This window comes from Tinamus guttatus, unplaced genomic scaffold (assembly GCF_059628265.1).
Source record: "Tinamus guttatus ecotype Peru unplaced genomic scaffold, ASM5962826v1 Tinamus_guttatus_pri_ptg000048l, whole genome shotgun sequence".
Taxonomy (NCBI): domain Eukaryota; kingdom Metazoa; phylum Chordata; class Aves; order Tinamiformes; family Tinamidae; genus Tinamus; species Tinamus guttatus.
In genome coordinates, this window is record NW_028288582.1 from 5,172,875 (window position 1) to 5,200,027 (window position 27,153).

The window sequence follows — 27,153 nt, forward strand, 5'->3', positions numbered from 1 at the left end:
GAGGGGAATGGGGAGGATAAGGGAAAAGGGTGAAAGGGGGGAGGTGCAGGGCCTTCTTACCTGCCCTGGCCAGCTATCATCGCTGAGCCCGTACGAAAAAGAAAAAAAGAAGAAGAAAAAGCTCTCGTTAAGTGCTGGCTCCAGTGCTGGCTTAGGTAGGAAACTCCAGTGCTGGCTTAGGTAGTTCCTGGACACTTGCTCCTAAAGATGAGTAATGCTAGAATCTCCTGTCCTGGCCTCTCTGTTGCCCCCAACTCGCCGGGGGTGACTTCTGCCCTCATTCCTTGGCACATACGTCTGTGCGGCGCAGTGCTGCGGGATCTGAACCGAGCGAGCTGGAATGTGTAAGTTGATACTCGAGTAAGGACTCGGTCGGTTTTCAAGCATTTTATCTGTAAAACAGGCTGGGGATTTATCACAGTCTCAGGAATAAACAAACTTTTAACGAATTATGTAATACTGGCGTTCCCTGTACTACTCTTGGTGAACAAGGGTGTGTGTGTGTTTTCAGCTGTAGTATCCAACATGTATCTGTATGGTAGAAGTTGTCACGATCGTGGCAATCTTGAGCAACAGTTGTGCTTTTGGCATACGTAGACTCAAGTCATTTGGGTTCTTGCAGGGTGGTAGTAGTAGTAGAAGGTAGAAGATACAGCTGGTCGCCTACTTTGGATGGAAGAAAATACTGATCAAAACTGCTGGGAGGTTTTTGAATGACTTTTTTATAGAACTACAACAATTTTGGCTTAATCTGCTAGGAGTTTTTTTTTTACAGATGGCCAATACCTTTTTTGGTTAGATTAGCACATAAATCAATAGAGAAACATACTTAGTTTCTAATTAATTAGACTTTAAAGTTATTGCTCTTTTGAGATGAATGCTTCCTAGAGGTGGTGTCAAAGCCCCAGGGATGTTGAGTATTTGCAGGGCTTCAAGTCCAACAACGGCTATGAAGTTAATACTTTAAATGAGAATTTAGATACTAAGGCATACTTAGGTAATAGATCCTGTCTGTTAGTAGAAACTGAAGAAATAGTTGCTCTGATGGGCTTACTCTCTCATAAATTTGTGCCAACAGAGGTCACACATTTGTCCTTCATCCCTTTGGGGGATGGGGATGGAGCAGGTCTTACATGCTGTTGTATTGCATGGGATAACCGTTTCCTTCTTCAGTATGTTAGCGATGTAGATTGGACTTGTCCACTGCCGTCCTCTCTGGCTTACTTTAAGGTCCTGATAATATAAAACCCATGTGTTCCCATCAGTAATCCCCTACTGTATCCGTCTGCTGTTTTGGGAGACAAACAGAGGCCTTTCCCTCTGAAACTGTCAGATATGCAAAATAGCACCAGAAAATCTTCTTATTTATTGTTTTCGTGACTGCATCATCTTTATCTCTAGTGGTCTGGAGCAAAAAAAAGTGGGTCAGGTCAGGGTTTAGGTGTGCTAATAGTTACTATATACAGTCTCTCAGAGTGACCTTGATTTATATATTGGGTTGAAAATATTCGGTAGAGCAAAAACTTCTGAACTTTTATATCATCATGAATTTTTTGATACAAACAAGAAGCTTTTTAATTCAATTCATACTGTGGTGTCTTACTTGAGTTGTAGTTCAGATGCTTCATGGCCTGTCTCGAATGTTACTGTGAGCCCAGCCTGTAAGAGAATGACACTGAATGGGGTGAAATACAGTTCCCATGAAATCACAGCGTTTAGTCTGCCTATCTTGGAATTTGGTCAAAAAAAAATGGCTTGGCCATGTTTAAGGTGACTGTTTTTATTTTTGACATGTAAAGCATTTTGATTGAAGCAGATCTCTTCTTACCAAAGAAGGTGGCGGGTAAAAAAAAAAAAAAAACTTTATCGACCATCTCCCTCCCCACAATTTTGAAGAGCAAGCTGTTGTCAAAAACTTTTTTTAACTCTTGTCCACTGAGCATTCTTTTTGTTTCAGTAATGAAAAATTATTTTGGTAAATCAAATCATATTTTGTCTTGAGTGTGCTTCAAAAACATCATTTTCATAGTTAAAACAATTTTATTTTCATTACCGTCATCTTGCAAAGTAAACCTTAGTCATGAAGTTTCTGTGCTGCTGCTCAGGGAAAAAATATTCCTGTTTTTGCTACCTTTCAATTTTCTATTTGTTTATGCTTTCTTTTTTTCTGTTCCTCTCTCTAGATAGTTTAGTCATATATGATTTTGTACAACAAAAGGGGAAAAATACGTGGGTTTGTGTGATAAATCTTTGTGAAGGTTTGCTTTCAGTATGCTTGTGTGTGCATTTAAAAATTTTCAGATGAGAGCTAAAGATTTTGTTTACTTTTTAATGGCGAAGGCACAGGGATAAGGGAGAGGCTAGTCCAAAGGTCAGGATAATAGCCCAGGACCTGGACTTACTCTGGCAGTTTCCTTCTCCTGTCAATTTTTTTGTGTTGGAGCAGATCATCTTTGTGTTATATCTGTAAATAGGTGTCATAGTATTATTCCAGTTAATAGGAATATTGTGAGGATAAAAATAGTGAAGCAACTGAGGAATAGAAGCATGTAAGTTTCTGAAATAGGAAATGGTTTTGCTGTGTGTCTCCTGCACTTGCCTGACTTCTTGCTTCCTGGTGCTTGGTAGGTGGTGCTCTGCCTAACTTTTACTGTATGGACTCTTGCTCAGTAGCATGGGAGAAGAGGAAGGACTACATCAAACACCATTACTGGTATGTAGTTTTTGTAGATGTGAAACATTAATCTTGTAATATTTTTGTAATATTTTGCATCTTTGAAGCTGTATGATAAATGATTGTTTTTGCAATTGTGAGATATTGACTTGAAATGCATACGATAGGAAAAAAAGTGTTAGCAAATTCTATGCAAGGTTTATGTTTAAGGATTCAAAAAAACCCTTTTTTGTCTCTGCATTGTCTTCTACACACACACACACAAGACACTGAGGTTTTCATTTTTTTGTAACGTTCTGAAAATCAGGTTAACACTTAATTGAGGCATTAATTATTCTTCACGTGAGTGTAGGTTAGAATGAAAAGAAGCTTCAAACTGTGTATACTGCTTACTGTTTGATGACATAATCATATGTGGCTATTCGTCTCAAAAGATGTTTCTAGATGATGGCAGTTTCATACAGGGACTATATGTTTAGAAATTACTGTGTATACTTCTTATGAATTAAATGGGTTATCCTCAGATGTGAAGTTTGTAGTGGCTTTTCCAGAGTTTTAGATATTCCTCTCAAGCAAGAATTAAGGGTGTGCTTTTTTGTTTGTTTTTAAGTGGGAATAACAAATATTTTGAGTTACTGGAGAGATTTTGAAGTGACCTTCCAAAGAATTTAATATGTTGATAATACATGGATGGCTTTGAAGTCTGGGGGGGGGGGGGAAATGACCTTAACACCAAGTTATTGTATTCTGTATTGCAATCTCTGTATATTGTAACTCCTAAAGAGTTTTGTAGGTTCAGTGGAAAAAGAGGTCTATAAGGACTCCTAAACACACACAAAGTTGTTCTGTTGATTATATACAGCAGTATAAGAACTATTGCATAGTGTCAGATAAAGCATCTGGTTAGCTGCCGTCCAGTCTTCAGGTTTTCAGAGTAGATATGTAATTAATATTGAAAGGAGCAGCATAGTTACTTGGTATTTTTAGTGATTCTGAAAAAGATGAGACATATCACTAAAAATCATAACATTTAGCATCGTAACCAAAAAAGCAAGTTGGAGGCTAAGGCTTACCAAAAGTAGTGGTAAGCAATATAGAAAAGACATCTCAACAATGAGTTATGATTTTTGTTGAAAAACAGCATTTGGTTTAGGTCATTTCATATACAATTCCCCAAATATTAGGCAAACAGGAACTCAAAGACAGAAGACTTAAAGATGTCATGGAAGTGCATAAACTTAAAGATCAAGTAATTGCTTTCATCTGATGCTTAATCTCTATATGGCCAGAAGAAGTGATTCCCAGCACTCTCAAAAAGTCACTGTCTATTTCGGGAGGTTAGCTGCAATACTTAACTTGTGTAGGGGGGACTGTTATAAAAATGAGCACAATTAAAGTAGTGATCTGGAAGTTGGCAATTGAAATTCATCTTAGCTAATTCAGGAAAGGACTTCTTTTAGATGCAAATAATTAGAAGCCTGGATGCATCTCATGTCTTTTTAGATGTGTAGCTGGTGAGCATAAACCAGGAGTAGAGTTCTGCTTCCTGATAGTCAAGTAAGAAAGAACTGCCCATGCAGAGGATGTCTGTGCCTGCCTGAGCTGGATTTGCCCAGTTCACTTTTGGATTGAACATTGGAATTACACAGGTCAGCTCTTCACTAGTGAGGCAGGCTGCGGGGTGAAGGGGACTGCTTGTAGGCACCTCTGTTGGATGTCTTAAGTTAGATGGAACAAATCTTAGATCTGACCCTCCTTTTGCCTGAAGTACTCTTACTCTTTCAAGTGTGCTGCCCATGGGATTTTTTTCTTTTTATTTAATTTATTTTACTGTGTTGTTAGGTGTGTTGATGTTCTGCAGCGGGCAAAAATCTTTTAAAGATGGTTTGCCAGGCTGTATTTTTATTTCCAAAACTAGAGGTTAAACATGCAAGTAGAAACTTGGGAAGAGCGAGGAGAAACTGCCTCTCCAGTAGGTGAAATGCAGCCATTGAGGCGCTTGCTTCTGTGTGAAGCAATGACTCCTGACTTCCATCAAGTGTGGAACTTAATGGGAGGCAGGAGCCGGAAGCTCCAGCCTTTCCGATGCTTCTCTCCGATGCCTTGAGTTGTGGACCTGCTCGCCCCTGGTTCCCGAGTGCCGTCTTTGGGACCCAGTCCATATGTTCCTGACCCCTGTTGTACTACAGTGGCCATTGTATAACCTGGTATGATCATTCTGACATTACTCTCTTCAAATAATTACTTTTGCTGTTTAAATTTATGATTCTACAGTTTTCTGTTTGTTTTTACTAGTCTTTTCTTTCCCCTCCTTTCTCTTGGTCTGTTTACATTGTGCATTTTGTTTGTTTGTTTGTTTTGTTTTTTAACAGGACACAATGTTTGTACGAGGATTAAAGAGAAAATGTTTTGATGGTGAAGAAGATATTGAAGGAACTCTGGCTGGTATTAAGGCTATTCCTTCATATAATCTTCAGCGACAGTCACTTTTAGATATGTCCTTGGTTAAACTCCAGCTGTGCCACATGCTGGTTGAACCTAACCTTTGCCGTTCGGTACTTATTGCCAACACAGTACGACAGATTCAAGAGGAAATGACCCAAGATGGGACTTGGCAGATGATAAATACACAAAGTACGGGGCAAACTTCCCTAGATCGCCTTGTTTCAACGGATATCCTCTGCCGCTCATCCAGGGAGCAAGCTGAGGGAAAGCAGGTTCCAGGTTACGGTTCTTTCAGTAAAGACTTTGAGGATGACCAGACGCAAGACAGTTCAGAAACTATGTCTACATCTTCTTCAGTGCAAGCTCCAAGAAACATGCAAAGCAACGTGTGGGAGATGGAGAATCCACAAGAAAGCAGAGGAAACTTTCAAAAATCTTTAGATCAAATATTTGAGACACTGGAGAATAAGAGTCCTAATTCCGTTGAAGATCTGTTTTCAGAAGTTGACAATTCTTATTATGATCTTGATACAATGTTAACAGGAATGATGAGCAACACAAAAATGGGACACTGTGATGGGCTTGAAACTTTTTCTTCTCCAACAACTGCAACATCTAACTCTAATTGTAAATCTGATCTTAATGAGCTTGATCATATTGTGGAAATTCTTGTTGAATCTTGAGACTGCTTGTCTAGGAGATAAAAATCTGTTAATGGAAATGAAAGACTTAAACTATTTCAACATAGTTTTTTTTTCCTATCAAAACTGCACGTGTATTTTACAAATATCTATATATTATATAGATATATATATTAAAAAAAGCACTTCATATTGCAAAATCATGTTAACTCTTAAAGTTAACCTGCAACTTGTAGTGTAATAATTCCAGTTTATTGTCCTTGAACTGTAAGAACCCTATGGTAAAAGTTTTTAAGTTAGGGGCCTTAGGCTTTCAAAATTGGGTTCCTTTTGCCAATTTGTTTTAACCTTTGGAGGATATGTTCTGCAAGAGGGATTCTCTCGTCTTTTGTTTTTCTTGCTCTTCCTCCCCCCTTTTTTTTTTTTCAAAAAAAAAAAAAGTAATAAGCATAAGTTGGATAACTGGTTTTCTATTTTTCCAGGCCAAAACTTTGTTAAACCACAACCCCTACCATATCTGCTGCCTCTGTTTTAGGTCGCTATATGGCTCTTAAAGAGCAGTATGCAATAGCTCCCATTATCTTAGCTAGCTTATTCTGGGTTTTGCTACTATTTTTTCCTTTAAAAATAGTTTTAAAGCGTTTATTGGTGTTTAGATTTTTTCCAGGTATTTTCCTAAGATATTTTTTTACTACAAATGCTATGTCAGCTGCTAACTTAGTAACTTTTGATCATATCTGCAGTTGATGTATTTTTTGAAAGATTTTTCAAAAAGGGATGTTTTTTTACCATGAGCTACCCAATGTAGTTCAGTAAAGTGTTTGTAAGTGTAAATATATGATTTTATACTTTACATTAAAATGTAAGAGCTGTTTTCATGATTCTGTTTTATAGAGTAGTACTTTACTAAATTGAGATTTGTACAATTATGCTTTTTATGCCACGTATAGTTGAGTGTCATTAGAGAGGAAGAGCTCTGATCCAGCTAAATACAATTACATTTAATTCAGTTCAGACCATATTTTTTGTTAACTGCAAACCTAAATTACATAGGTCTTTATTTATGTGTATTTATATGTAAATGTCATCAAGTGAATTGTTTATCACTGAAGTCTGCCATCAAATATTTGTTTATATGGGGTAACTATCTTGCACTAATTACTACAAAAAGTATTACTAGTGGCCTTTAAATTTCAACTGGTATGTTTTTGTTTTGTTGTAATTGATATACTCCAATCTTAGCAAGGTTTTCCTCTTGCCTTTTTTTAAATAACAAAGAATAAGAAGTGTGGGATGGTCTCTTTTCCTTAAGTAGTTGTGCACTTGTTTTAAAGGGCATTTAACTAATCTTATTCCTATGAGTCTCTTTTTGGGAAGGGATGGATTGAGCATCAAAAGATTTTGTTAAAAATGGCAAATATTTATCCACAAAACAGTAGTGGGAAAAGATCTCAACTGGCAGGGATGTAGAAAAGGCAGAAAAAAATCCTTGGTTTCTGGAATGCTTTGGCATTGGCTATATTCAATTGGCTATATTCATAGTTTTTATAGACTTGTGTCCACTGGACCAGTGAATACAGAGAGAGAACATTTCTCTGTTAGATGCTGTCTTTGCACAAGTGACTTTCTCCACTGTGGGCTCTCTTCTAGATTCTCAAATCCCTGAAACACTATGAAGCAGCAAGCTAAGTATGTTCCAGTTTCACTTCCACAAAGGAACCCAGAGCTTATAATTTCAACAGGAGCTCAAGAGGCAGCTCCCTCCTGGGGTGGGGGATAACATTGTTTTGCTAAATTTTTCAAGCTGGCTTTTTGAATTTATGATAACTCAGCTGTGTGAAGCCATGCAGTTGGTGAGTCTCTAGTGAATTTCGAAGTGCTTTTTGTATAAAACATACACATGACGTTGGTGATCTTTATTTGCTGTAGTAGTTAAACATTAGTTCCTAATTAAAGTTTGATAATAACTTTAAATTATGAAATACCATGCAGACACTTAAAAGTTCCCTCCATATAATATAGCTGGACCAAAGAAACACAAAAACAGTATTAGATGTCTTAATAGATACATCACTCATATTTGAAGTCATCTAATACGAGAATTCAAAAGCTAATGTTGTAGTAAAGCCTGCTTCATGAGGTTGCAAATATTGATGTGAGGTTTTTTTATATGTATCGCAAAATCATTGTGAAATAAGTGTTTTACTTGGCAGTTTTTGCAGCATCAGAGATTCCTTCCAAAATTATAAATCCTCAGGAAAATTTGCTTCATTGTGTGGATGGATCACTGAATGGGACAGCATATGCCCTAGCATAAAGCAGAAGGCCAGGCAGCTGTAAAGATTTATAAAGGGAGCAACAGTGAATTGAATAACAAAGTACCTTCTGTCTGCCTGAGAAAGTTCCTTAAGACTGATTTTATATTTAAGCTTTTTTTAAGGTATTTAATAACTGTGGATGTTTCTTCCTGGCACCTCCCCCCATTTTCATTGCAGGGACATTGCAGGTATACTTACTTAAAACCATTTTTCCCCTTTCCCTGCCAGCATTCCTCAAGCTTCATGTCATTAGGTAGGATTTAGTATAAATAGTTAATAGTAACTCTTTATCTGTATAAACCAGTTCCCATATATTTCTTCATCAAGCATCTTGTCATGTCTCCTATTTTACTAGGGAAACTATACCTGGCTACAGTAGTTGCCAAACCAAGAGACTACTTAGTTTAAAAGGAAAGATATTGGGTAACTATGTGTTTATGTAGTTAAGCATTTTAAAAGAAATGTTTTTATTATGTCCCTTAAACTTACTCCAGATGTTCTCGTGTGTTCTGTTACATGCCTGATGTCTTGGCTCAAGTCTTTAGCAGGTATGAGCATTCACGCTGCTGAAACTTGCACAGGTACTTGATGGATGTGTACTTGGAATTTGAAAGGGTCTAGTGTGTGTGTGTTGTTTTTTTTATATATATATATATATATATATTCCGGTTATTTTATACTGATAAAATCAGCTTGTCTGTCTATTCAGCTGCTCATTTGGGATAGCTTCGCCTCACCTATGAATAACAAGTTTATTTTCCAGTTCATGTTGTCATAGTTAAATACTCATGACCTGTATGGAAGTATATTGTATTAACCTTTAGGTATTTCTCTAAGGCATAGAGTTCAGAAATGACAGAGTGGCTATAAGGTAGCAAGAACTAGTTATTTTGTGAACTGTTGTTACAAATGGGGGACAGCTGATACTTGCTGAAGGAGATTTTTCTCAGTTTCCTATATGTGAATGGAAAAGAACCTCTGCTAAATTATGGGGCTACTTCTAGTAGGCTTTTTTCTGCCATCCTTTTGGTGTGTTCCCAGGGAAAATAGTCATAAGACTGCATGACAATCGACTCTTAAAAAAGTAGGCTTTGGGTCTGAATGAGAACTCAGCTTTAGTCTTGCATGAAAGAAAACACTTTCAAGCAAATAGCTAACACCAAATCTGCTTCCTCCTTAGGTCACCTTGAATGTATGTCCCCTTCTGCCTGTGGTTCTATTTCTTCTGCCTCGCAAGAAAGCCCAGAGCACATGGAGCTTCTGGAGTCTGAGTATTCACCAGAAGCAAAAGTGAAAATCCAGGCTGAGTTGAATGTGGCTGCGTGTCTGAGAGCTTGTCTGATGCCTGCTTGTCTCTGTTTCTCTTCCTCCTCCCCACTTCCCTTTTTTCCCCTCCTGTCTCTCTTCCCTGGCTCGGAGTTGATCCAACAAGATGTTGCCTGTACAAATGTAGAGCTGTTTGCACAAAAGACAAGTGGGGAAATGAATTTTTTTCTTGGAATGATTCTTCTTCCACATTGCCTCAGAGGTACAGCAAAGAGGGCATTACAGCTGTGCCTTTTGTTCTTTATCAGGCTATGGTTTTGCATGGGAGTCACTTGTGAGGAATTCACCATGGGGACAGGCTAGAATTTTTTTTTTTTTTTTTTTTGAAGTTTCAAGTATGTCTGAACTGGTTTGGCAAATGTAGGTAAAATTTAACTTCTCCATAACAAAAGAAGACATTTTAAAAAGCATTATTGTAAGCTGACTGATATTAAAGTTTTATAATTACCAGGCCACTGTGGGTTCATTGTGGTTCTGAAAGTATGGCTGTCTTAAAATTCAGCAACTTAATTATACCACATTCCCCTGTGAGTGTACAGACTTGATCAAAAGATAGGATACAAAATGGTATCACTTACTTGCTGATACTGAGCATAAGAAAAAACTTCTGTCAAAGTGCTATTCAGAGTGAAAGTACGTTACTGTAGCAGGTTTAGGATGAATGTCCCCTATGCAGAAATCAAGACAGATACTCGTTGCTCATCAATCCTTAAATGAATATGACTTCGCACTACACTAATATTGAAAAGCACAAAAAAAAAAGTACCAAGCTAGCTTTCCGACTTCAAAGCAGAGGAAATGAAATGCATATCTTCAAAAAGAAAATTTTGTCGATTTGGTTAATTCAGTTATAAGATTTCACAAGACTTGTCTCATCCTTTTGGTGTCTCTTGCAATATTGATAGATGAAAACAATTTTGCTATTTTTCCAAGAAGCTCCCCCTTCAGATAAACAAATCCTACCAAATAATTCTGGCTGTCAAGAAAGACACACTTGTCTACGGTAACCTGACTTTTAAAAGTAGTGAAAAAATACTACAATTTCATTATCTGAAGTCATTTTCATAATTTTGCCTGGTAGCGCCTTTTTTTATATATATATATAGTGAGAGTACTTCTTTGCTTTCCCAAGGTACCTCTAAAATGAGTATTTTAGGACCTGAACAATTGTGTAAACAACTGTGTAACCCTTAATGTTTGTAAGGGGACATGTAAATGCTGATGCATGACCAGCTTAATAGCAGAAAATACAAAATTTAAGGTCAATTGTAAATGTTCAGTAATTTCACATGTCCAGTAGTTTCACATGTCATGGTTTTAGAGACGAATAATGGAATATACATGGGATTACATGATTTCTTGCAAAGACAGTATTAAATCTAGACCTTACCTATGTCTGCTGTCTTTGGAAGCCCCCAATGAACATGGATGGTATCAGTGGAAGCAAGGGCAGCTGCTGCTGCTGCAGCAGCCTCTTGTCAGGGGCTCTCCCATCTACAATTAACAGTGAAAATTTTCCATTTTGATGCAGAAGATGCATTGTTTATATTCTAATATAGCTATAGCCAAGATATATTGCAGTATTTCTGATTGCAGTAGTATTATTCCTGCTTTCTGAACTAGCTCTGTAATATTACTAGCTTTAATTAGTGGAAGTACAATAGATCTTGGACTGAAAGCAGAGGACCGATGATGTTAGCTTTAAATACTGTCCGTGTTGATTATGATTTTTATTTTCACTGAGAGTTCCTTTAGCTTAAAGATATCTTTACCAGTTCTAAAATAATGGTATTTCCTGCCTGTGAGTCTATGACATTCACTTTTGTAGGTCTGGGATCCTTAAATGACAGAAAAAGTGTTAGACATCTAAAGCATCAGTATCTTTTAGTCCAGTGAGCTGACTGATTTTAAATTGCTGCTTTTTTTTCTTTTATCAAAGTCTAATGATCTGTCCTGTCTAAGACAGAATACTGTTTTTCTACTTTCCACATTGGTCTGAAAGGTACGTGTTGAAGAGAAAAGCACTTTTTATTTAGTGCTGACAAATACTGGACAGACTGTTTAAAGTGGATTCCAGTTCTCCTATGTGTATCCTGCTATCATTGGTGTTTGGCAGAAGTGGAAAAAGTGACAAAAACCTTTGCAAATGATCAGTGAAATGTTTGCCATGTTAATTTATATTAGCTTCAGGAGGCTATAAATTAAATCCAAAGCTTTTAACAACTCCATATTATTTTCATAGATCTTGGAGTGTCTGTGAAATGGATCTCACCTTTCTAGAACTATCTAGCTGTAGAAGATGCAGGTACTCTTTTCTTTCTGTCAAACGGAAGGAAAAAAAATCAGTTACAAAACAATTGAGTTCATTAGGTTAATAACTTAAAGTGGGGTTATCAGTGATGGTGTCTGCCCGGAAGGCTGCTGAGAGAGGGAGCAAATGCCCTTTAGTCATGTAGGCTCCTGGCAGCAGGAGCTGGAAAGTGTGAGGAGCTGGAGCTGACAGGGCTGCAATGCTGCAGGGCGGCGCGGGGACTGCGTTATCTGGCTCAAGGTCTGGAGAGGAATGAACTCGTGCCCAGGAGCACCTGGAGGATGGGTAGTTTTGGCCAGCCAGGGCCCAGTCTAGAAAAACCTCACTTTTGCTGAGGATACTAAAATATTTCTGTGATGCTGCTGGTTTCACCATGGGCTAAATCACCTCTTTCTATGCCACCATTGTGCGTAACTGCTCCTAAAATGTCCCTTGTGCAACTACTGTTCTCGTACCCCTGTGCTGGATCTGCTTCTTGTGATAATCTCCAGTCTGTGGCGGAGCCCTGTCCTGCTGCTCGCAGGCCCTGCCTGCCTCGCTGGGGTCCCCTCTGCGCCTTCCCCCAGGGACGGTGTCAGGGAGCCACCCCTGGTGCTGGTGACCATCACGGCGGCCGCTTTGCTGCAGCCGTGGCAGCCGCGTCTTCCCGGAGCGCTCCAGCCAGCCCGGGCTCTGAGGAAAAGCCCACTGTGCACAAGGGAAACCAACAGGGTTTTCTTGTCTGTAATTCCCAACACAACTTGACTGAAGAAGCCTGAACAGGTTTGTGGGGGGACACACTATTGATTGGTGAAAGGACTCCAATCTTTGCAAACACTTGGCCATCAGATGTTGAAACCTGGCTTGCATAAACACTTGCGCCAATGCGATTACGCAACGCAAATGTGTTGCAGACAGCAAATACAAAAAGAGGTTGGGCATGGCAAAAAACCTCATATTTTTTAAAGTGAACATTTAGGGAAGAATTTTGCAATGTTTGATGTAGCGCAAGCAACGTATGTGCCTTCTTTCCCAACGCCGCCAGGAGCGAGAGCGGCAGGCGCCGTTCTGCAGGGAGGCCCGCGCCGCTCCCCTCGCTTAAACGTGTCCTGGGTGATCCGGTTCCTGAGAGCGATCCCGACGGGCGGTGGGAAGGGGGGTCGGGAAGCAGTTGGGCGGGGGGGGGGGGGGGTTGGCGCCCCAACTCGGGCCCCGCCGCGTGCGGAGCCGCCCGCCCCCTCCGCCCGCGCCCCGCGCCGTGCGGGCGGGGCCGCCTCCCGGAGCGCCGCGGCGGGGGGACGGCGGACTCGGCGGCGCCCGCCTTCCCATTGGGCGAAACCGGCGGGACGGCCACGCCCTCTCCGGTGCTCCCGGCTTTCTCATTGGCTGGCGCCGCGGGGCTAGCCGGAGCCCAACCCACGGGCTCGCCGGCCAGTAAGAAAATGGTTGCCGGGCAGGTTGGGGCGGCCGCTGGCCAATGGGGAGGCGGCCAGCTGGCGGGCGCGGCGCACGCAGCGCCCCCCTCCGCCCCGCGCCGCTGCTGTGGGTGCCGCGGGCGGAGGGCAGGGGAGGGCGGAGCGGAGGCTGCCGGGGCCCGGCGGGGGTGGCGCTCGCCTCCGCCTCCTCCCGCTCCCAGCGCCAGCCCCGCCGACGGGAGCCCGGCCGGCTGCCTGGGGAGGGCACGGCAGGCGGCGAGGGAACGCGGCGTCCCTGCGCTCCCAGGTGCGCCGCGCAGCGGGGACACGGGGGCGGCGGGAGGGAGCGAAGGGGGGAGCACGCGAGGAGTGTGTGTGTGTGGGGGGAGCGGCCAGTAACGGCCGCCGCGCGACCGTTGGGCAGGGCGGCTGGGGGGGTGCCGGGAGGGGGGCAGAAAGCTCCGCGGTGCGGGGCGGGGGGCCGTGCGCGGAGGGGCCGCGGGCGCGCAGCGCGGGGAAGTTGTTGGCGCAGTTATAATTAGCTCGGCCGGGGTCTCCGCCGAGGCGGGCGCGAGGAAGGGGGCGGAGTGTAACTTTTAGCAGCTCGGGAAGCCCGAGGGTGTCTCCGGTTACCGCCGCCGCGGGGGGAGGCGCGGGCAGGAAGTACCAACCGGGCGCCTTCCACAAAGGCCAAATGGTGGCGGCTCCTGCGGGCGCAGCGCGAGCCGGAGCGCGGGGCCTGGTGGCCGCCCCCTCGGAGCGAGCGGGCTCCTGTGGTGGCCGCTCCTGGCGTTTTTAGTAGCTGCTTCTCCTCTCTGCCTCACTTAGTGCGTGTGTTCCTCGGCGTTGCTAGTAAACGGGTAAAGCTGGAGCACAAGCCTAGATTTTTTTTTTTTTCTCCCCTATGTGTATTCTAAATTCACCTCAGTAATAGATGCAGGTAATAATTATGCTCTAGATAGGCCTCTCACCACCCCCCACCCCGTGTTGGAGCAGTTTATTTCCAAAGCTGTAGGTAGAAACCCTGTGTGGTAGTTCTCACCCTTACATATATGTGTGTGTATATATATATATATATATATTTTCAGATGTGGTCTTTCAGCAGTTCTTAAGTTAACCACCCTGCAGAAAATACCGTGAACACTGAAACATTGTTTTGCCTCATTTCTAAAGTGACCCATAACTGCATAGTAGAAAACTGCAGGGTGAAGCAGAGGAAGAGGGGAGGAAAGATATATATATATATATATATATATATATATATATATAATATATATATATGTTTTCTTCCTCACATGTAAATTAATCTTTGCTCATAGCAACTATGTGTCATATAATTAAAAAAAATATATACACATGAAACCTAGCAACTACACCTCTGTACTTCCTATTGTCACTCCATGTGAAATTGCGTAGGGGAGAAAGGAGAACCCCACCAGTCAATTTTGTAGCAATCCCTTGAAGTATATAATAATTTAAGGCAAAAACTCTTTGAATTTCAACTTTCTCTAGCAAGAGGTCAGACTTTTAAAATACAATAAACAGTGTCTTTTTATGACTTGGGATTCCACCCCCCACCTTAGCTACTGCAATCTAAAACTTAATGTTTCATTGTGCTTGTTAGCTTTTTTTTTTTTTCTTTTAGGGATTCCTCAATGCTAAAAAGACTTCATACTTCAAATATTTGTTCTTTTATATTACATAGAAAATAGAATAGTTTTATTCCTTCCACTGTAACCTCCCAAGCACACTTTAAAAAGCTTCAGTAGTGCACTTGTGAAGCCTTGCTGTTGTGAACCAAAAAGGTTGTGAATCTTCATTTGTCTAGTGATTTTTATTTTATTAATCACAAATGGCATGTATCTTATGCTAGGAAAGAAGCCAGCTTCTAGAAGGAGGAGGAAGATATTACTGTAGTTGTATTACTGTGGGTTAGATTTGGCATTATTAGGTCATGGGCATTTTACTGCTGCGTTATTGCTCTTCTGTTCCAAGATTCTATAAACAGAGGAGCCTTTTGCTAACATGAGGCTTTGAGTTACTGTGTTAAATGAACTGTATTCATTTATTTCTGCAGCCTTCTAAATGTAAGGCTGGCTTTTATCATGTGTTATTTTTAAAATAATTTTGAAGTGCTTTGTTCCTGATGATGTAAGAATGTATCTGTGTAGTATTGATCTTTACTCTCGTGTTGAATTCATAGAGTACTAGGACTGCAGTAGCAAGGCGTATATGTATGTGTATTGACACAAATGCAATATACAATTCAGAAGGTAGGCTGCTAGGTTGTTTAAGGGCTTTAATTCATGGAGTTAGAAAATGTACTTTCTACAGGCAGAGCGTGGATCACACAATTCCTTTTGTATCTCCTAACCTGTCCCATAGTTTACTGTCACTTTAACCTTTTTCAGTATCCCTGGGTTTCCAATGCCTTGATCTAATCCACGATTTAATCTCGAGCTGTTGGCAAACTACAGATGTTTCTTTATCAGGTTCCTGATGAAAGTGATACTATGTTGAATATTATATGCTATCCTAAGGCATCGTGCCTGCTATTTTCTCATAGTGATTTTGACTGTGTTGATGAAAATGAGGAATAATTCCCCATGAAAGCCAGATTTAAAAATTGAATTCCCTTTGCCTTGTGTAATTATTGGGAGATTACTTTGAAATCTGTTTCGTTACTGTTCATGATATTGGCTCTCCTGCTGCATGAGCAAAGCATAAATTGGTGTATAGTAACGTGAAGAAGTATCGATGCAAATTCTTATGCTCAGACTTACACTTGGAAGATCAGTGTTCCCTTCTGTAGTGTTTGTTTATGAAAGATCATTTCCACCTTTCACATGTAAAATTATTACCTCATGGTATTTCAGTGCATTTATGAACTTAAGTTTTTTTATTTTGGTTTAACTGTTTTAATAGGACTTACCACTAATCATTTAGTTATGTTGGACTACGTGCTTAATACTCTTTCTAGAGAAATTTAATAGTAATTAAATGTTTCTCTCTCTTTTTTTTTTTTTTTTTTTTATTCCCCAAAGTCCCATCATCCTACCTCGGTGGATGGCTTGGGCTCTTGAATAGTTCAAGAGTCTTGGATGATCACACTTTATGCAAAATCTGGAATCTTCCTGCCTGGACTCCTTCTCATATTTTAAGGGTAACTACTTGTTTGTTTTATAAAATCATGTCTTATGAACATAATTCGTGTTTGGATACTCATTGTCACATCTTGTTCTGTTTTCTTTATTTTTATTTTTATAATGTTCTAATTTAGTTACAGTTCAGTTCTACTATACGGGTTTCTAGATTTAGTAACTTTTGATCATGTGCCTGCTTTTTCTCAGTACTGTTCTTCCTTAGCTTAAATGATTTCAGGTTGTTCTTCTTGCTAAAGACATCTATCATAAATCCCTGAAAATACCTGCTAAACACACTTGCATTAAAAGCTTTATTTGCCAACGTCAACCATATCCAACTTGAGGGGGTGATGCAAGAGAGGAGTGACAGAGCTTTTTAAGATACATCTTTTTTTCTGACTGTGTTACTCAGCACCTTTTCTCATATAAGCTTCTAGTGATAGATATCAGCCTCAAGAATATGTCATTTACTGTTGTAAATGGCCCAGAGCCACTTGTTTTAACCTGTGGAAAGTACATATCCTGAAACGGAGGATTCAGCTGTGGTGGTCTATAAAGTATTGGTAACAGCTTTGTTTCATAAAATAAAAAGTGGGTAGGGGACTTTCTGAATTGTCTTCAGTTCAGATCCAGTTAGACCTGGTAAGAGTAGTTGGTTCTTTTCCTACCTAAGGTTTTAACAGAGGCAAAACTTTTTCTTAAGTGCTTTGTAAACAACAATTCAGCCCTGAAGTATTACTGTAGGGTATATATTTGTTCTCTGCTTCTGCAAATAGTGAAATGACAGTGGCAAGGTTATGAATTCCAGACTTCATTCTATGTTAACGTTAGTCTTCCCCTCATTCCTTTCCTCTACTTAATTAATGAGTACTCCTCAGCCTATTTTTAATTTTCAGATGTGGGAAATAATGTTATCCTTAAGTATGTGAGGGTTTTGTTTTTGTCCCCACTTCTTTTTTTCCTCTTTCTAAATAGTAGATACCTAAATAGTAGTCTTGCTTCTCTGTTCCAGATGCATTGGTAGGAAGAGAGACACTTATGTGCATTGTGTGTCAGGTTTTAGTGACCAAAAAGCTAACATTTCCTGGCCATTTCTGACTCCTGTAACAAAGTTGTTACAGAGGAGCTTAGGTATTGGGAGTAAGCTGGTAGGACAGAACTCCTCCCTATATGCACACTTATAGCCACATGTGCCTTCTCAGTCAGTTACTCATCTCTGCAAAGTTGGGTGCAGGAGGCAGTGCGAAAAGATTAATTCAATTTTTCTGTATTTTAAAATGTGTTTAGATGTGCGTTGCTTTGTAGTTTGGTATCCTTTTAATGTGTTTAATTTTCCTTCCCTCACTTCCTCTTAATTTTTACTAACAGCCAAGATGTGATGTTGTGGGGATCTCCAACATTTGCTGAGGACACCAGATCAAATACACTGTTCTGTGTAGTCTGTTGACAGCTTACTGTGTTACGTAAGTCATGTTTAAGTGATCAGTGATAAGTCCAGATGGGAAGAAAGGATTTATACTGTGTATGTTACTCGTATCTTTAGGTTTACCTTTTTCTGTGCAGCTTCCTGTACTTGGAGTACTAATCAAGACCCAGTCCACCATTTAATTAGAATCATTAATTAAATCTTGTTGCCTAATATATTGCCTATGCTGATTCTTTGAGGGGGAGGGGAAAGACTATCATTAAATATTATGTAGTATACATTAAATAATCCATTACCTGTGAGGATGTCTATAGACCTTTGTGATTCTTGTAGATAGGTGTGTGCTTATAAAAAGGAAAGGAAAGCGGGAAATCAAGTTATGAATTAGCTTGTCAGTCAATATCAGAAGTCTACAGTAATCCAAAGAGACTTCTAGCTGTCTTACCTGTTATGTACTTTATAACTGCTATGAGCTGTAGGAGACTCTGAAAGGAAACGAGTCAAATTATAATAGCAAGGTATCTCTAATTGCAGTGTTAATAAAGTTAGTATAGTTGCATTACTGGAAACTGGATGAGCAGCTTTCACTCAGGAGATGCTTATACGTGTTCAAATCTGGCATCCTATCTGTTGATAAACAGTCATTTATCACCTGAGACAGTCTTGGACACTCTGCCTTTATGAAGAGTCAAGCAAGCTTGAATTTAATAATATCATAAGAAGGAAAGCCAGAGGAGAGCACTGTTGATCATATGATTTTGACCTCCTGCACATACTGCAGCCAAGTACTTTACTGGTGATCTTGCTATTTAAATTTATTCTTTAATGGTAGATGGTGTGGTAGTAATGGTAGATAAATAACTCTTGTAGTTGGCTGTGATGCTTGCTTTGTGCATGAAAAGTATTCCAGACAGTTTAACTGTGGCACTCATGCTTTATATGTTTGAAACTTTAGTGAAAATGAAGCTGTATGCATTACTGAGATAAAAAATGTTTTATCCTGCTCTTGAAACATTTTGTACAAGGTGAGGAAGAGGAAACTAGTAAGTAGTTTTGCCAAACAGAAGTAATTAAGGGTTTTCACTTGCTGCATTCTTTGTGACCATTTCCAGCTGCACTTCCTAACCATGTGTCAGTGGCAGCTGTGCTGCAGTATCAGACCCTGTGACAGATGGAGCTGTGTTTTTCCTCTGAAATGGTGGCGCGAGTCCTGTATTGTCCACAACACTTTGCAATGTGAATGTTTCTTGGTAGCCTGGAACGTTGCTTCTGAGTAGCTGCAAGCTCTGACGAGGCCTGTTTGTTTGGTATTCTGTGCTGATTTTTCCAACAAGTGACGTGCCTCTTCTCTCCAAGTATTTTCAAACTTGGATACAGTCTAGGGTTACAGAGCACAGATGCTTCTTCCCAGCCTAGCAGGGAGAAGTTGCTATGAAATGTCCTCCACGGAACTTAAAGGAGCTGTGGAGCGTGCTTCAGGGACAGAGTCTCTGGTTTTAGGCTCCTTGGTGTTTTAGCGACATGGATGGAGAGTTTGACACTCCTTAACCTCAGCGGTTCACATTGCTTCCTTTTCTGCACGTATGAAAAATAATTAAGCATTAAAAACCATTCTACTGTAAAACACCTGTAACTAGGTTTGTGTTTATATAACAAGGAGAGGTGAGAGAAAGCCGGGAAAAAATACTGAGATGTGGTATTCCTCATTGTTCTTTTTTTTTTTTTAATGACAAAAAGATATATAAATAGAGGGACTTTATTTTTCTCTTTAATTTGGTTGCTGGACTTTTTTAGTTCAAGAGAAGCATAGCTAACATCTTGTTTTAATAAAGATACGTTTATATCTAGCATCTGAACTTGGCATAAACTTTTTGTTAATTGTATTATTTACAAATTACAGAGTTATCAGAATAGCATATTCCAGAATCCTGTTACTGATCAATATGTTTTGGGATCTGGGCAAATTCCTGCAATTAGCCTGTAGCAAAAAGACTACATTTTCTGAATACTTCTTATATTTTAGTAAGTCTAACCTGTGCTTATCTGAACTGGTTGTGCGGTTGTCAGCTAACTGAATGGACCAACAACTGTACAGCAGTCAACAATGCAGAATTACTTGGGTATGGAAACATGTTTTTGTGTGTGCGTGTCTGTGTGTGTGTTTTGATTTTTTTTGTTTGTTTGTTTGCTTGTTTGTTTTCACTAGTACCAAAAACTAAAGCGGAGAAAATGTTACATATTTAAACAGTATGATCAGTATTTTATATTCTAAAGCAATATAGTCAAAAGAAGAATATTTGATTAGTTGTGATTTTTTTTTTTTTAACACACATACTATTAAAGGGCAAGTTACTTGGGGAAATATGGAGTAGCTTGTTAAGGATATGACCCTGTCAAAAATTCTTACACTAGAAAATAAATCAAAAGGCCTGATAAAATGTAGATTAGCTGGTAACAAAGGGGCTTTGTATCTTTTGTAGGTCAGCAGCTGAGAGTGTTTGACACAACCGAAATTTAATGTCTCCTGTAGCAACCATGACACTAGTCATTTTTAAATGCACTGTAGCAGTGATATTCTGGTACCAAATCTTTTTCCAGATTTTTTTTAATAATGTCTGAAATCATTATTTCTCACAGGGAGATTTAAGGATACTTACAGTTAGGCAAAAATCTCACTTAACAGGCAGAATTAAGGATCTTTCAAATATCAAGCAAATGTTTTAAAAAAAAATAGAGAGTGGAAAATCCATTAATTAGAATCATTTGAAGTCAGAATGAATAAGGTTTCTTAAACTTCATGGTTCAGAATAGGGTCGCATTAAAGCTTTGTTACATATTGCTAGAATTCTTTGGGACAATTTTTAATTTTAAGTTTGGGGAAGAAAGGGAAGGGTGTCTGCGTATATGAATATGAAATATTTAGTGTAATTGGACTACAATGCAGGTTTAAAAGTTAATCATTTCACTATAAGGTTTTTTTTTTTTTTTCAAAATATGTGTTCTCCATCCTTTTTAAGTCTATTTACAGAATTTATACCAGCGTATCTTTTGACATACTGTCAATTGACATTATTCATATTTAAATGGATAAAAGTCTAATATTTTCTGTGTATAATATTTCATGTGTATAACGAAGCGTAAGTGTATTTTAAAAGGTATAATAAAAACTAGTGAAGTGGCAAAATCAAACTTTCTCAGTTTATGCGATGTGAGACTTGTTCCCTGTCTGATCTTAATTTAGCTCCTTTTCAAGTATGAATTTTGGTTTAATTATTATGTGCTTTAATTATGTTAGCGTGGGGAGAATCATAGTGTGCAGTGCATGGAAACAATGGTGCTTTGCAAACCTGTTTTGGTGTGTATTTTTGACTCTTTATGTGGTTATGCCTTAAGTAGTACACACTTAAGCACTGCTTAGAAAGAATAACCAATAATTGTGAGAATTTGCAGACGCTATTTAGGTGTCACTGGTATGTTTAGTTGTTAATAGATTTAGTATTATTTTTAATCTGAAGGCCAGCATAATTCTTGTTTTCCTTAGACTGTATGTGAAATTACCAGTAAAAAATAACAGTATTGTTCATAGCTTGATTGGGGATACCCGATTTTCCTGCTGCTTGCCCCAGCCAGGTACTTTGCGTAATTATACATAGTGCTTGAACTTCATGTCCCAATTATAATTTCTGCTGACTCTGTTTGCAGCTGAGTCTTCAATACTACCTGGTTCTATCTGTCCTAAAACGAATGTGAGGAAACCAATCTAAGTCTAAGACAAACCCATTGGCCTGTCTTTCTGATGTGTCTTACTGAGAAATATGGGCTGCTTGCTTTCTTCCTCTTCAGAGGAGTAGGGGTTCTCTAAGAGTCTAGTCCAGGCAGATGGATGTAGCCATGGAGCCCTTCAGTGCCTCCAACAAATCTGGAGAAATCCCAAAAGTAACAGAGGCTTTATCCCTGTGCCATCTCCTTGTCCCCAAAAGTCTAGCAACAGGCTAGCAGCTGGCAGCTGCAACCATCAGCTGAGCAGTTGCTGGCAGTATCCAGGGCTCACATGAAAAGGAAGCTGGGAGGCCTGTGCAGTGTGCGGAGTCTGGATCATTGTGCATGAAGGATCTGCCCCTAATCTGCCACTGGGTGTCTAATTTATGATTTTTGTTGTTGTTGTTTGGAAGGGATTTGTCTGTGTTCTATGAACACGTTAAGATGCTGCATGTAATCAAGATCCTACTAGTGTTTGCTGCTGATGATATAAGCACTTGTGCATACACAGAAAAGGAGTTACTTGGTGTATGTACAAGTGCTTATAAGATGCTCTTTTCCCTGAAGCTGCCTCTAAAATACAGTGTAAATTTGAATAGGTGATTACTCAGTATGCAAGCATGTATTTGGTTTGATCTCCTGTATTTTAGAGGTGCATACAATCTTTGGTTTTAGCATGTGTTAAAGAGCTACCTCTGTTTCTATGCAAAAGAAAAAAAAAAGCTGTCAGAAAACAACTACATTTTCTTTTATTTTTGTACTAGAATAGGTCATCTTAAAAACTGCATTTGCTAACCTGCAGCTGGATATCCTCAGTGTTAAATCAGTAGCACATTGTGAAATTCTGCCTTTGAGCAATGATCATAATCCTTCGAGCTGTGTGGCCTAGACAAATTTTCTCCCAAGTTATAGTACACTTTACTAAATTAGTAACTACGGACCTGATACAAGGGTGCTATGAAAGTTGCTGTTGTGGCCGTTCTGAAGTCAAGACAAGTATTAACTGCTCCCCCTCATTCACAGAACCACATAGAAAGTAGTCAGGTTGGTCAGGCCTGATTTGCCTTTGGTAAATCCGTGCTTGCTATTCCCAGTCACCCCTTTTTTCATATGCTTGGAAATGGCTTTCTGGAGAAGATCTCTGTAATCTTCTCGGGGCTTGTGGTTAGGCTGAACTAATGGAAAGTCTTTATGTCAGCTAACTTTTGTCTTTTATGTTTTCTGGGAACTGGGAAAGTTGGGAGTAATGCTGCTCATGTTCCTGGAGGGGGGAAAAAAAAAGTGTTTTTATTTTTCTTAAGCCTGTAAATTGCAGTATTTCACTATTCAGTGCTTCTTTTGTCGGCATGAAATTTGGGCAGCAATTAAAATTGATTGTAATGTAAGCAACTAAGTCTAACAAGCTACCTCTCATTCTGTGTGCTTTTTGACTCTTTAATCTGCTTATGTCAATATAAACATTCAGGAGGGTTATGTCTGAATGACAGTGTAAATGCTCATAGTGAAGAATGTGTGTTTTACGCAGGCCAAAGGCTGACTTGCATTTACTGATGCCCCATTAGCAATGTGTACTTCCTGAATGTGTAAATGAGGTAGTTCTGATTACACCTGGGCAGCCTTTTTTTGCGTGTGAACAAAAAGTCCTTTTTTATTGTTTGCGAGGTTATTTTTTACTACTGTGAATAGTGTAGTCAGAAAAAGCTAGTGCTGTCTTGACTAGTCTCATCTTCTAACTAGATGGGATTCACAGGGCATGTGGTGAACAAGTCAACTCTTATGATAGCTGGACAGTTCAACCAGAGTTAAATAATTTAAGTCATCAGCAGGGAGAGGGATGGTAAATTGAGCAAGATGTTAAAATGTCAATGAGATGAAAAGAGCGGTTGAAATAGTTTTAAAATTTTAATTACTGTACCTGGTAACAAAATAACATCTGTGCAGTGTTAATCCATAATATACACCTTCATTTCATATGGATATAAGACTTAAGAACGTTTCTCTAGTTATTTTTGCATGCCATTTCATTTTAAAGGATGAGCCTAAAAACATACTCAGCCTAATAATTTTTAAATAATTAAATTTATTTCCTATTAGTAGAGTTAAAAATAGACTTTAAACAGATCAACGTAGAAGTATATAAAAGCTTTTCATAAAAATTACTGTATTTTGTTATTTCACTAAAATTCTGCTGCAAAGTAATGTGTCTGGAAAGTGCATCTTCGTGATGAAAACAATCATTTGCATGATTTCATTTTGCTTTTTACTGGTTTAGAGCATCAGAACCTATTTACATTAACCAATGCATTTTATGCTGCCTATTTTCCAAAGTGTGTATTGAAAGTTTGGAAAAGAAGCAATATTCTTGTCCATAGTTAATTTAGAATTTTCGTCTTCCAGGTTCATGTTGGGGAGAGGCCTAAAACGCAAGCTGAGTGACTATGAGGAGAATGTGGCTGGTCTCTCTAGTGCCTTTGACTCCAGTCGAAACCTGCCATACCCACTTAAGAGGCAGTTGGTGCTCAATATGTGCCTCACCAAGTTACAGACTTACAAAATGCTGGTGGAACCGAACTTGCATCGTTCTGTCCTCATAGCCAACACCGTACGGCAAATTCAAGAGGAAATGAGACAAGAGAGTGGCCAGCCAATTAACGTCTGCACTGGCATTACTCCTAGTTCTCCCAGCTACACAGGGATGGAGTCATCTGGAATTTCTCTTCAGTTGCCTTCAGGTATTAGTCAGCAAGAGTCTAACTGTTGTGACTTGCGATCTGCAGAGGACCCCATTGAAAATAGCCTGCTGATAGTTTCAGATGATGATATGTCATCTGCTATTTCATCTATTCTGAAGGATTTAGACTTTGTAGAAGACATAAGCCCACCTACATGTCTGGTTCCTACTGGAGATGACCAGCCAAAGTTTCCAGAAAATACTGGTCTAAAACTAGAAGACGATAGACAGGATTTGAAGGGAGCTGAGTGCGTTTTTGGTTCCTTTGAGATTTCAAATTCAACTAGTTACTTGAAGGATTTGGCAATAGATGACATTTTCGAAGATATTGATACTTCAATGTATGATTCAGACTTTTGTTGCCCTCCACTAATGCCGCCCAGACCACCGCCTGTTGCTACAGAAGAACCATTGAAAACCTTTCCATCTTGTAATTCTTCTTCAGCAAGCAACATTCAGATATGTAGAACAGATTTAAGTGAGTTGGACCACATAATGGAAATTCTCGTTGGATCCTGATGCTTGTTTTGCCCAAAGATACTTTCCCAACTGCCACTTTCAGTTGGTTTAAGGATAAAAGCCACTGGAAAAGTTGTAAAGAATTCCTTAAAACCTAAAAGTAATTTGTCTATAGGGAAATCTTCTAAATATTTCCAAAACTTATAAACCAAAAAGTGGCAGATTTTTTAAAGAAATATTTATTTATCAGAACTGTGCAATCATCTTTTTCCTTCCAGGGTGTATGTGGAACAGTAGGCACATACCCATATCACCCCTCATGCCTCTTTCAATAAACTTTTTTATGTGCAATTTTTAATTTGTCAGAAGAATTTACATGCAAAACAAAATTCATATGAGATGATCTTTTACAAAGCCTCCACTTTATTTTTAATATCAGAGTCTATGCCAAGTTGGCATACGTCAAGTTGCATAGTTGGATTGCATGGATCCAGCCACATTACTAGAGATGGGTATATTTTAAAAATGAGACACATTTTAGTTTCTTTTGGTCAGAAAAGCAGATCAAGACACTTGTCAACAAAGTCTCTTGCATTTTCTAAAGCATTCAGAACTATTTATTTTTGTAAATTTTATAGTCTTTCTACATTTTACTATGTTATTTCATCATAGTTCAAATATAATGGACTTCTAGTTGGATGTGTTTAGCACTACCTCTGAGCTGAAATGCTTTAACTCTTTCCAGTGCTTCGTCTAAGACTGCAAATCTTTTTGTTTCTTTTTGTTCTTTTTTTTTTCCCCTCTGGGGAGAAATACTTATAACTCATTAAGCTGATTCTTTGACAGTGACCTAGCTGATTTGTGAAATCAAGGGTATTCAATGTTTAAAAACTAAGTATTTACAAATGTAATTTATATGTAGGTTGTGCAATTTAACATTTTTTCTGTCAGTATTATGTGCTTAGATTTTAAGTAATCTTGGCATTCTTTAAATTAAAAATTACTGTGTACAGATAGCTTTTTAATCTGTTTTGGAAAACACTGTCCTTCAACCCTGCTTTCACTACAAAGTTTAAGATGATTTTTATGTGCAATATTATTTAAAAAGATACACACTTGTATACCTGGCATTATAGAAAGAAATGCTTTGAACTTGGAACTTCTAGCACCTTTGGAGGATACCTGAAGAGTCAGCATTTGTGTATCCCTCAAGAAGCAAAGCTGCGAACCCCCTTGCTGCAGCACTGCTCTCTGTTTGGAATCCTCCCGAAATGCTCATTCACACGCGGTGAGTCAGTCCTGATGACTAAGCACCATCCTGCAGCTGTTCCTGGGGAAGCTCCGGGCGCAGCGGCCGCTCTGGGCCCGACGCCTGTTCTGGAAGCATCGCGGTGGTTGCTGAGGATTGTGCTGCACACAGTGCTGAACAACCGCGAGAGGAGGGAGTCGGGGTGTACGTGCAGGTGTGTGTATAAATATATTTTAAGCGCGGTCATTAACTGAAGATGACATTTGCAGCGAGAACTATTTTTCCATACGACGATTGGGATACTGTGTTTCAGCTTGAACTGAGGTCTGTATTGACCCTTGCTTTTGTCTTCTAAACTATACACTTGCACACTTTTGTTTCAAACTATAAAACTTTTTATTTTGTTCTTGAGCGCTGCAGCACCTGTCTCATGGAAAAACTTTGCAAAAGCTTTGCTTTGTGGGTTTGTTGTTGTTTTTCTTTTTGCTTTTGTTCTGCTGAGACTTTTCATGAATGGGGCATCTGCAGAAGAAGAAAATGTTGTCCACGTGGTGCATCTCACAAGAGTCGCAATCCCAGGCCTGTTGCAGGGGCCAGGATGTCACCTACTATTTCTAGTCTTACCAGATGCTGTAGCACACTTACCTTGTGCAAAGATATCTCTCTTTTTTTTTTTTTAATTTTATTTTTTACTGTGACTGTTTTGGTTAACAGTTAGCTGCCAATACAATTTGGTATCCCAAACCAGTGGAGTACCAGTTCAGGTTACATCCTCACAGCCATTTGGGTTGTTCAGCAACCGAAGGGTATAAATGTATTTATATGCATATAACATATTGATTCTAATATAAAACTTCTGATCTAAAGTATTTTGAATTGCTGGATAAAGGGATTTGTCTGAAGAGTGTATAAATAGTTATTGAAGAGGTACAGCTTCAGAATGTACACAGATTGTGCTTTGTGTATAGACTACTCTGGCTTTTCCTCAGCCTCTACTTTTGTATTAAAGATATGCCTGAATAAATCCTTGAAAATATTAAGGGCCTTCTGCACTGTGATGAAGCAGAGTTGTGGCTAAAAATGTCTTTAAATTCAGTGATAGGGAATAAAATGAAAAGACTGCATCTAATTTTTTTTTTTTTTTTTTTTTTTTTTTTACATTTGCAAATATGGAATGTTACTATGCAGCAAAGATATTTTGGTATGAAACTTGTATCATGTAGCAAATAGTAAATACCTAACAAAATTACATACCTTGCAGCCCTACAGAAATATAA

The 27,153-nt window shown here is 39.2% G+C and overlaps 2 protein-coding genes across 7 annotated transcripts; both read left to right on the forward strand.

Moving 5' to 3' along the window:
- The first annotated feature begins 2,554 nt into the window (after positions 1 to 2,554).
- CDCA4 (cell division cycle associated 4) lies at positions 2,555 to 6,009 on the forward strand. 4 transcript variants are annotated; one of them, XM_010227838.2, is made up of 3 exons: positions 2,555 to 2,713; positions 4,593 to 4,881; positions 5,047 to 6,009. In XM_010227838.2, exons 2-3 carry the CDS (start codon positions 4,837 to 4,839, stop codon positions 5,800 to 5,802), a joined length of 801 nt encoding a protein of 266 aa, XP_010226140.1. In that variant the 5' UTR covers positions 2,555 to 2,713; positions 4,593 to 4,836; the 3' UTR covers positions 5,803 to 6,009. The 4 variants fall into 4 exon arrangements, with proteins under 4 accessions (XP_010226140.1, XP_010226141.1, XP_088395733.1 ...); XM_088539607.1 differs by lacking the exon at positions 2,555 to 2,713 and adding an exon at positions 4,105 to 4,323 and having other exon boundaries at positions 4,595 to 4,881; XM_010227839.2 differs by lacking the exon at positions 4,593 to 4,881.
- Positions 6,010 to 13,310: 7,301 nt separating this feature from the next.
- LOC104580345 (SERTA domain-containing protein 2-like) lies at positions 13,311 to 25,407 on the forward strand. 3 transcript variants are annotated; one of them, XM_088539608.1, is made up of 4 exons: positions 13,311 to 13,416; positions 16,154 to 16,272; positions 19,702 to 19,798; positions 23,835 to 25,407. In XM_088539608.1, exons 2-4 carry the CDS (start codon positions 16,224 to 16,226, stop codon positions 24,685 to 24,687), a joined length of 999 nt encoding a protein of 332 aa, XP_088395734.1. In that variant the 5' UTR covers positions 13,311 to 13,416; positions 16,154 to 16,223; the 3' UTR covers positions 24,688 to 25,407. The 3 variants fall into 3 exon arrangements, with proteins under 3 accessions (XP_088395734.1, XP_010226139.1, XP_010226138.1); XM_010227837.2 differs by lacking the exons at positions 13,311 to 13,416; positions 19,702 to 19,798 and adding an exon at positions 17,621 to 17,715 and having other exon boundaries at positions 16,138 to 16,272; XM_010227836.2 differs by lacking the exons at positions 13,311 to 13,416; positions 19,702 to 19,798 and having other exon boundaries at positions 16,138 to 16,272.
- The last annotated feature ends 1,746 nt before the right edge of the window (positions 25,408 to 27,153 follow it).

Coding starts and splice junctions, on each gene's coding strand:
- LOC104580345 (XM_088539608.1), top strand. CDS start 16,224: ATGCAAAATCTGGAATCTTCCTGCCTGGACTCCTTCTCATATTTTAAG. Junction 16,273..19,701: donor CTCCTTCTCATATTTTAAGG/GTAACTACTTGT, acceptor CTTATATTTTAG/TAAGTCTAACCTGTGCTTAT. Junction 19,799..23,834: donor AACAATGCAGAATTACTTGG/GTATGGAAACAT, acceptor TTCGTCTTCCAG/GTTCATGTTGGGGAGAGGCC.
- CDCA4 (XM_010227838.2), top strand. CDS start 4,837: ATGTTCCTGACCCCTGTTGTACTACAGTGGCCATTGTATAACCTG. Junction 4,882..5,046: donor AGTGGCCATTGTATAACCTG/GTATGATCATTC, acceptor GTTTTTTAACAG/GACACAATGTTTGTACGAGG.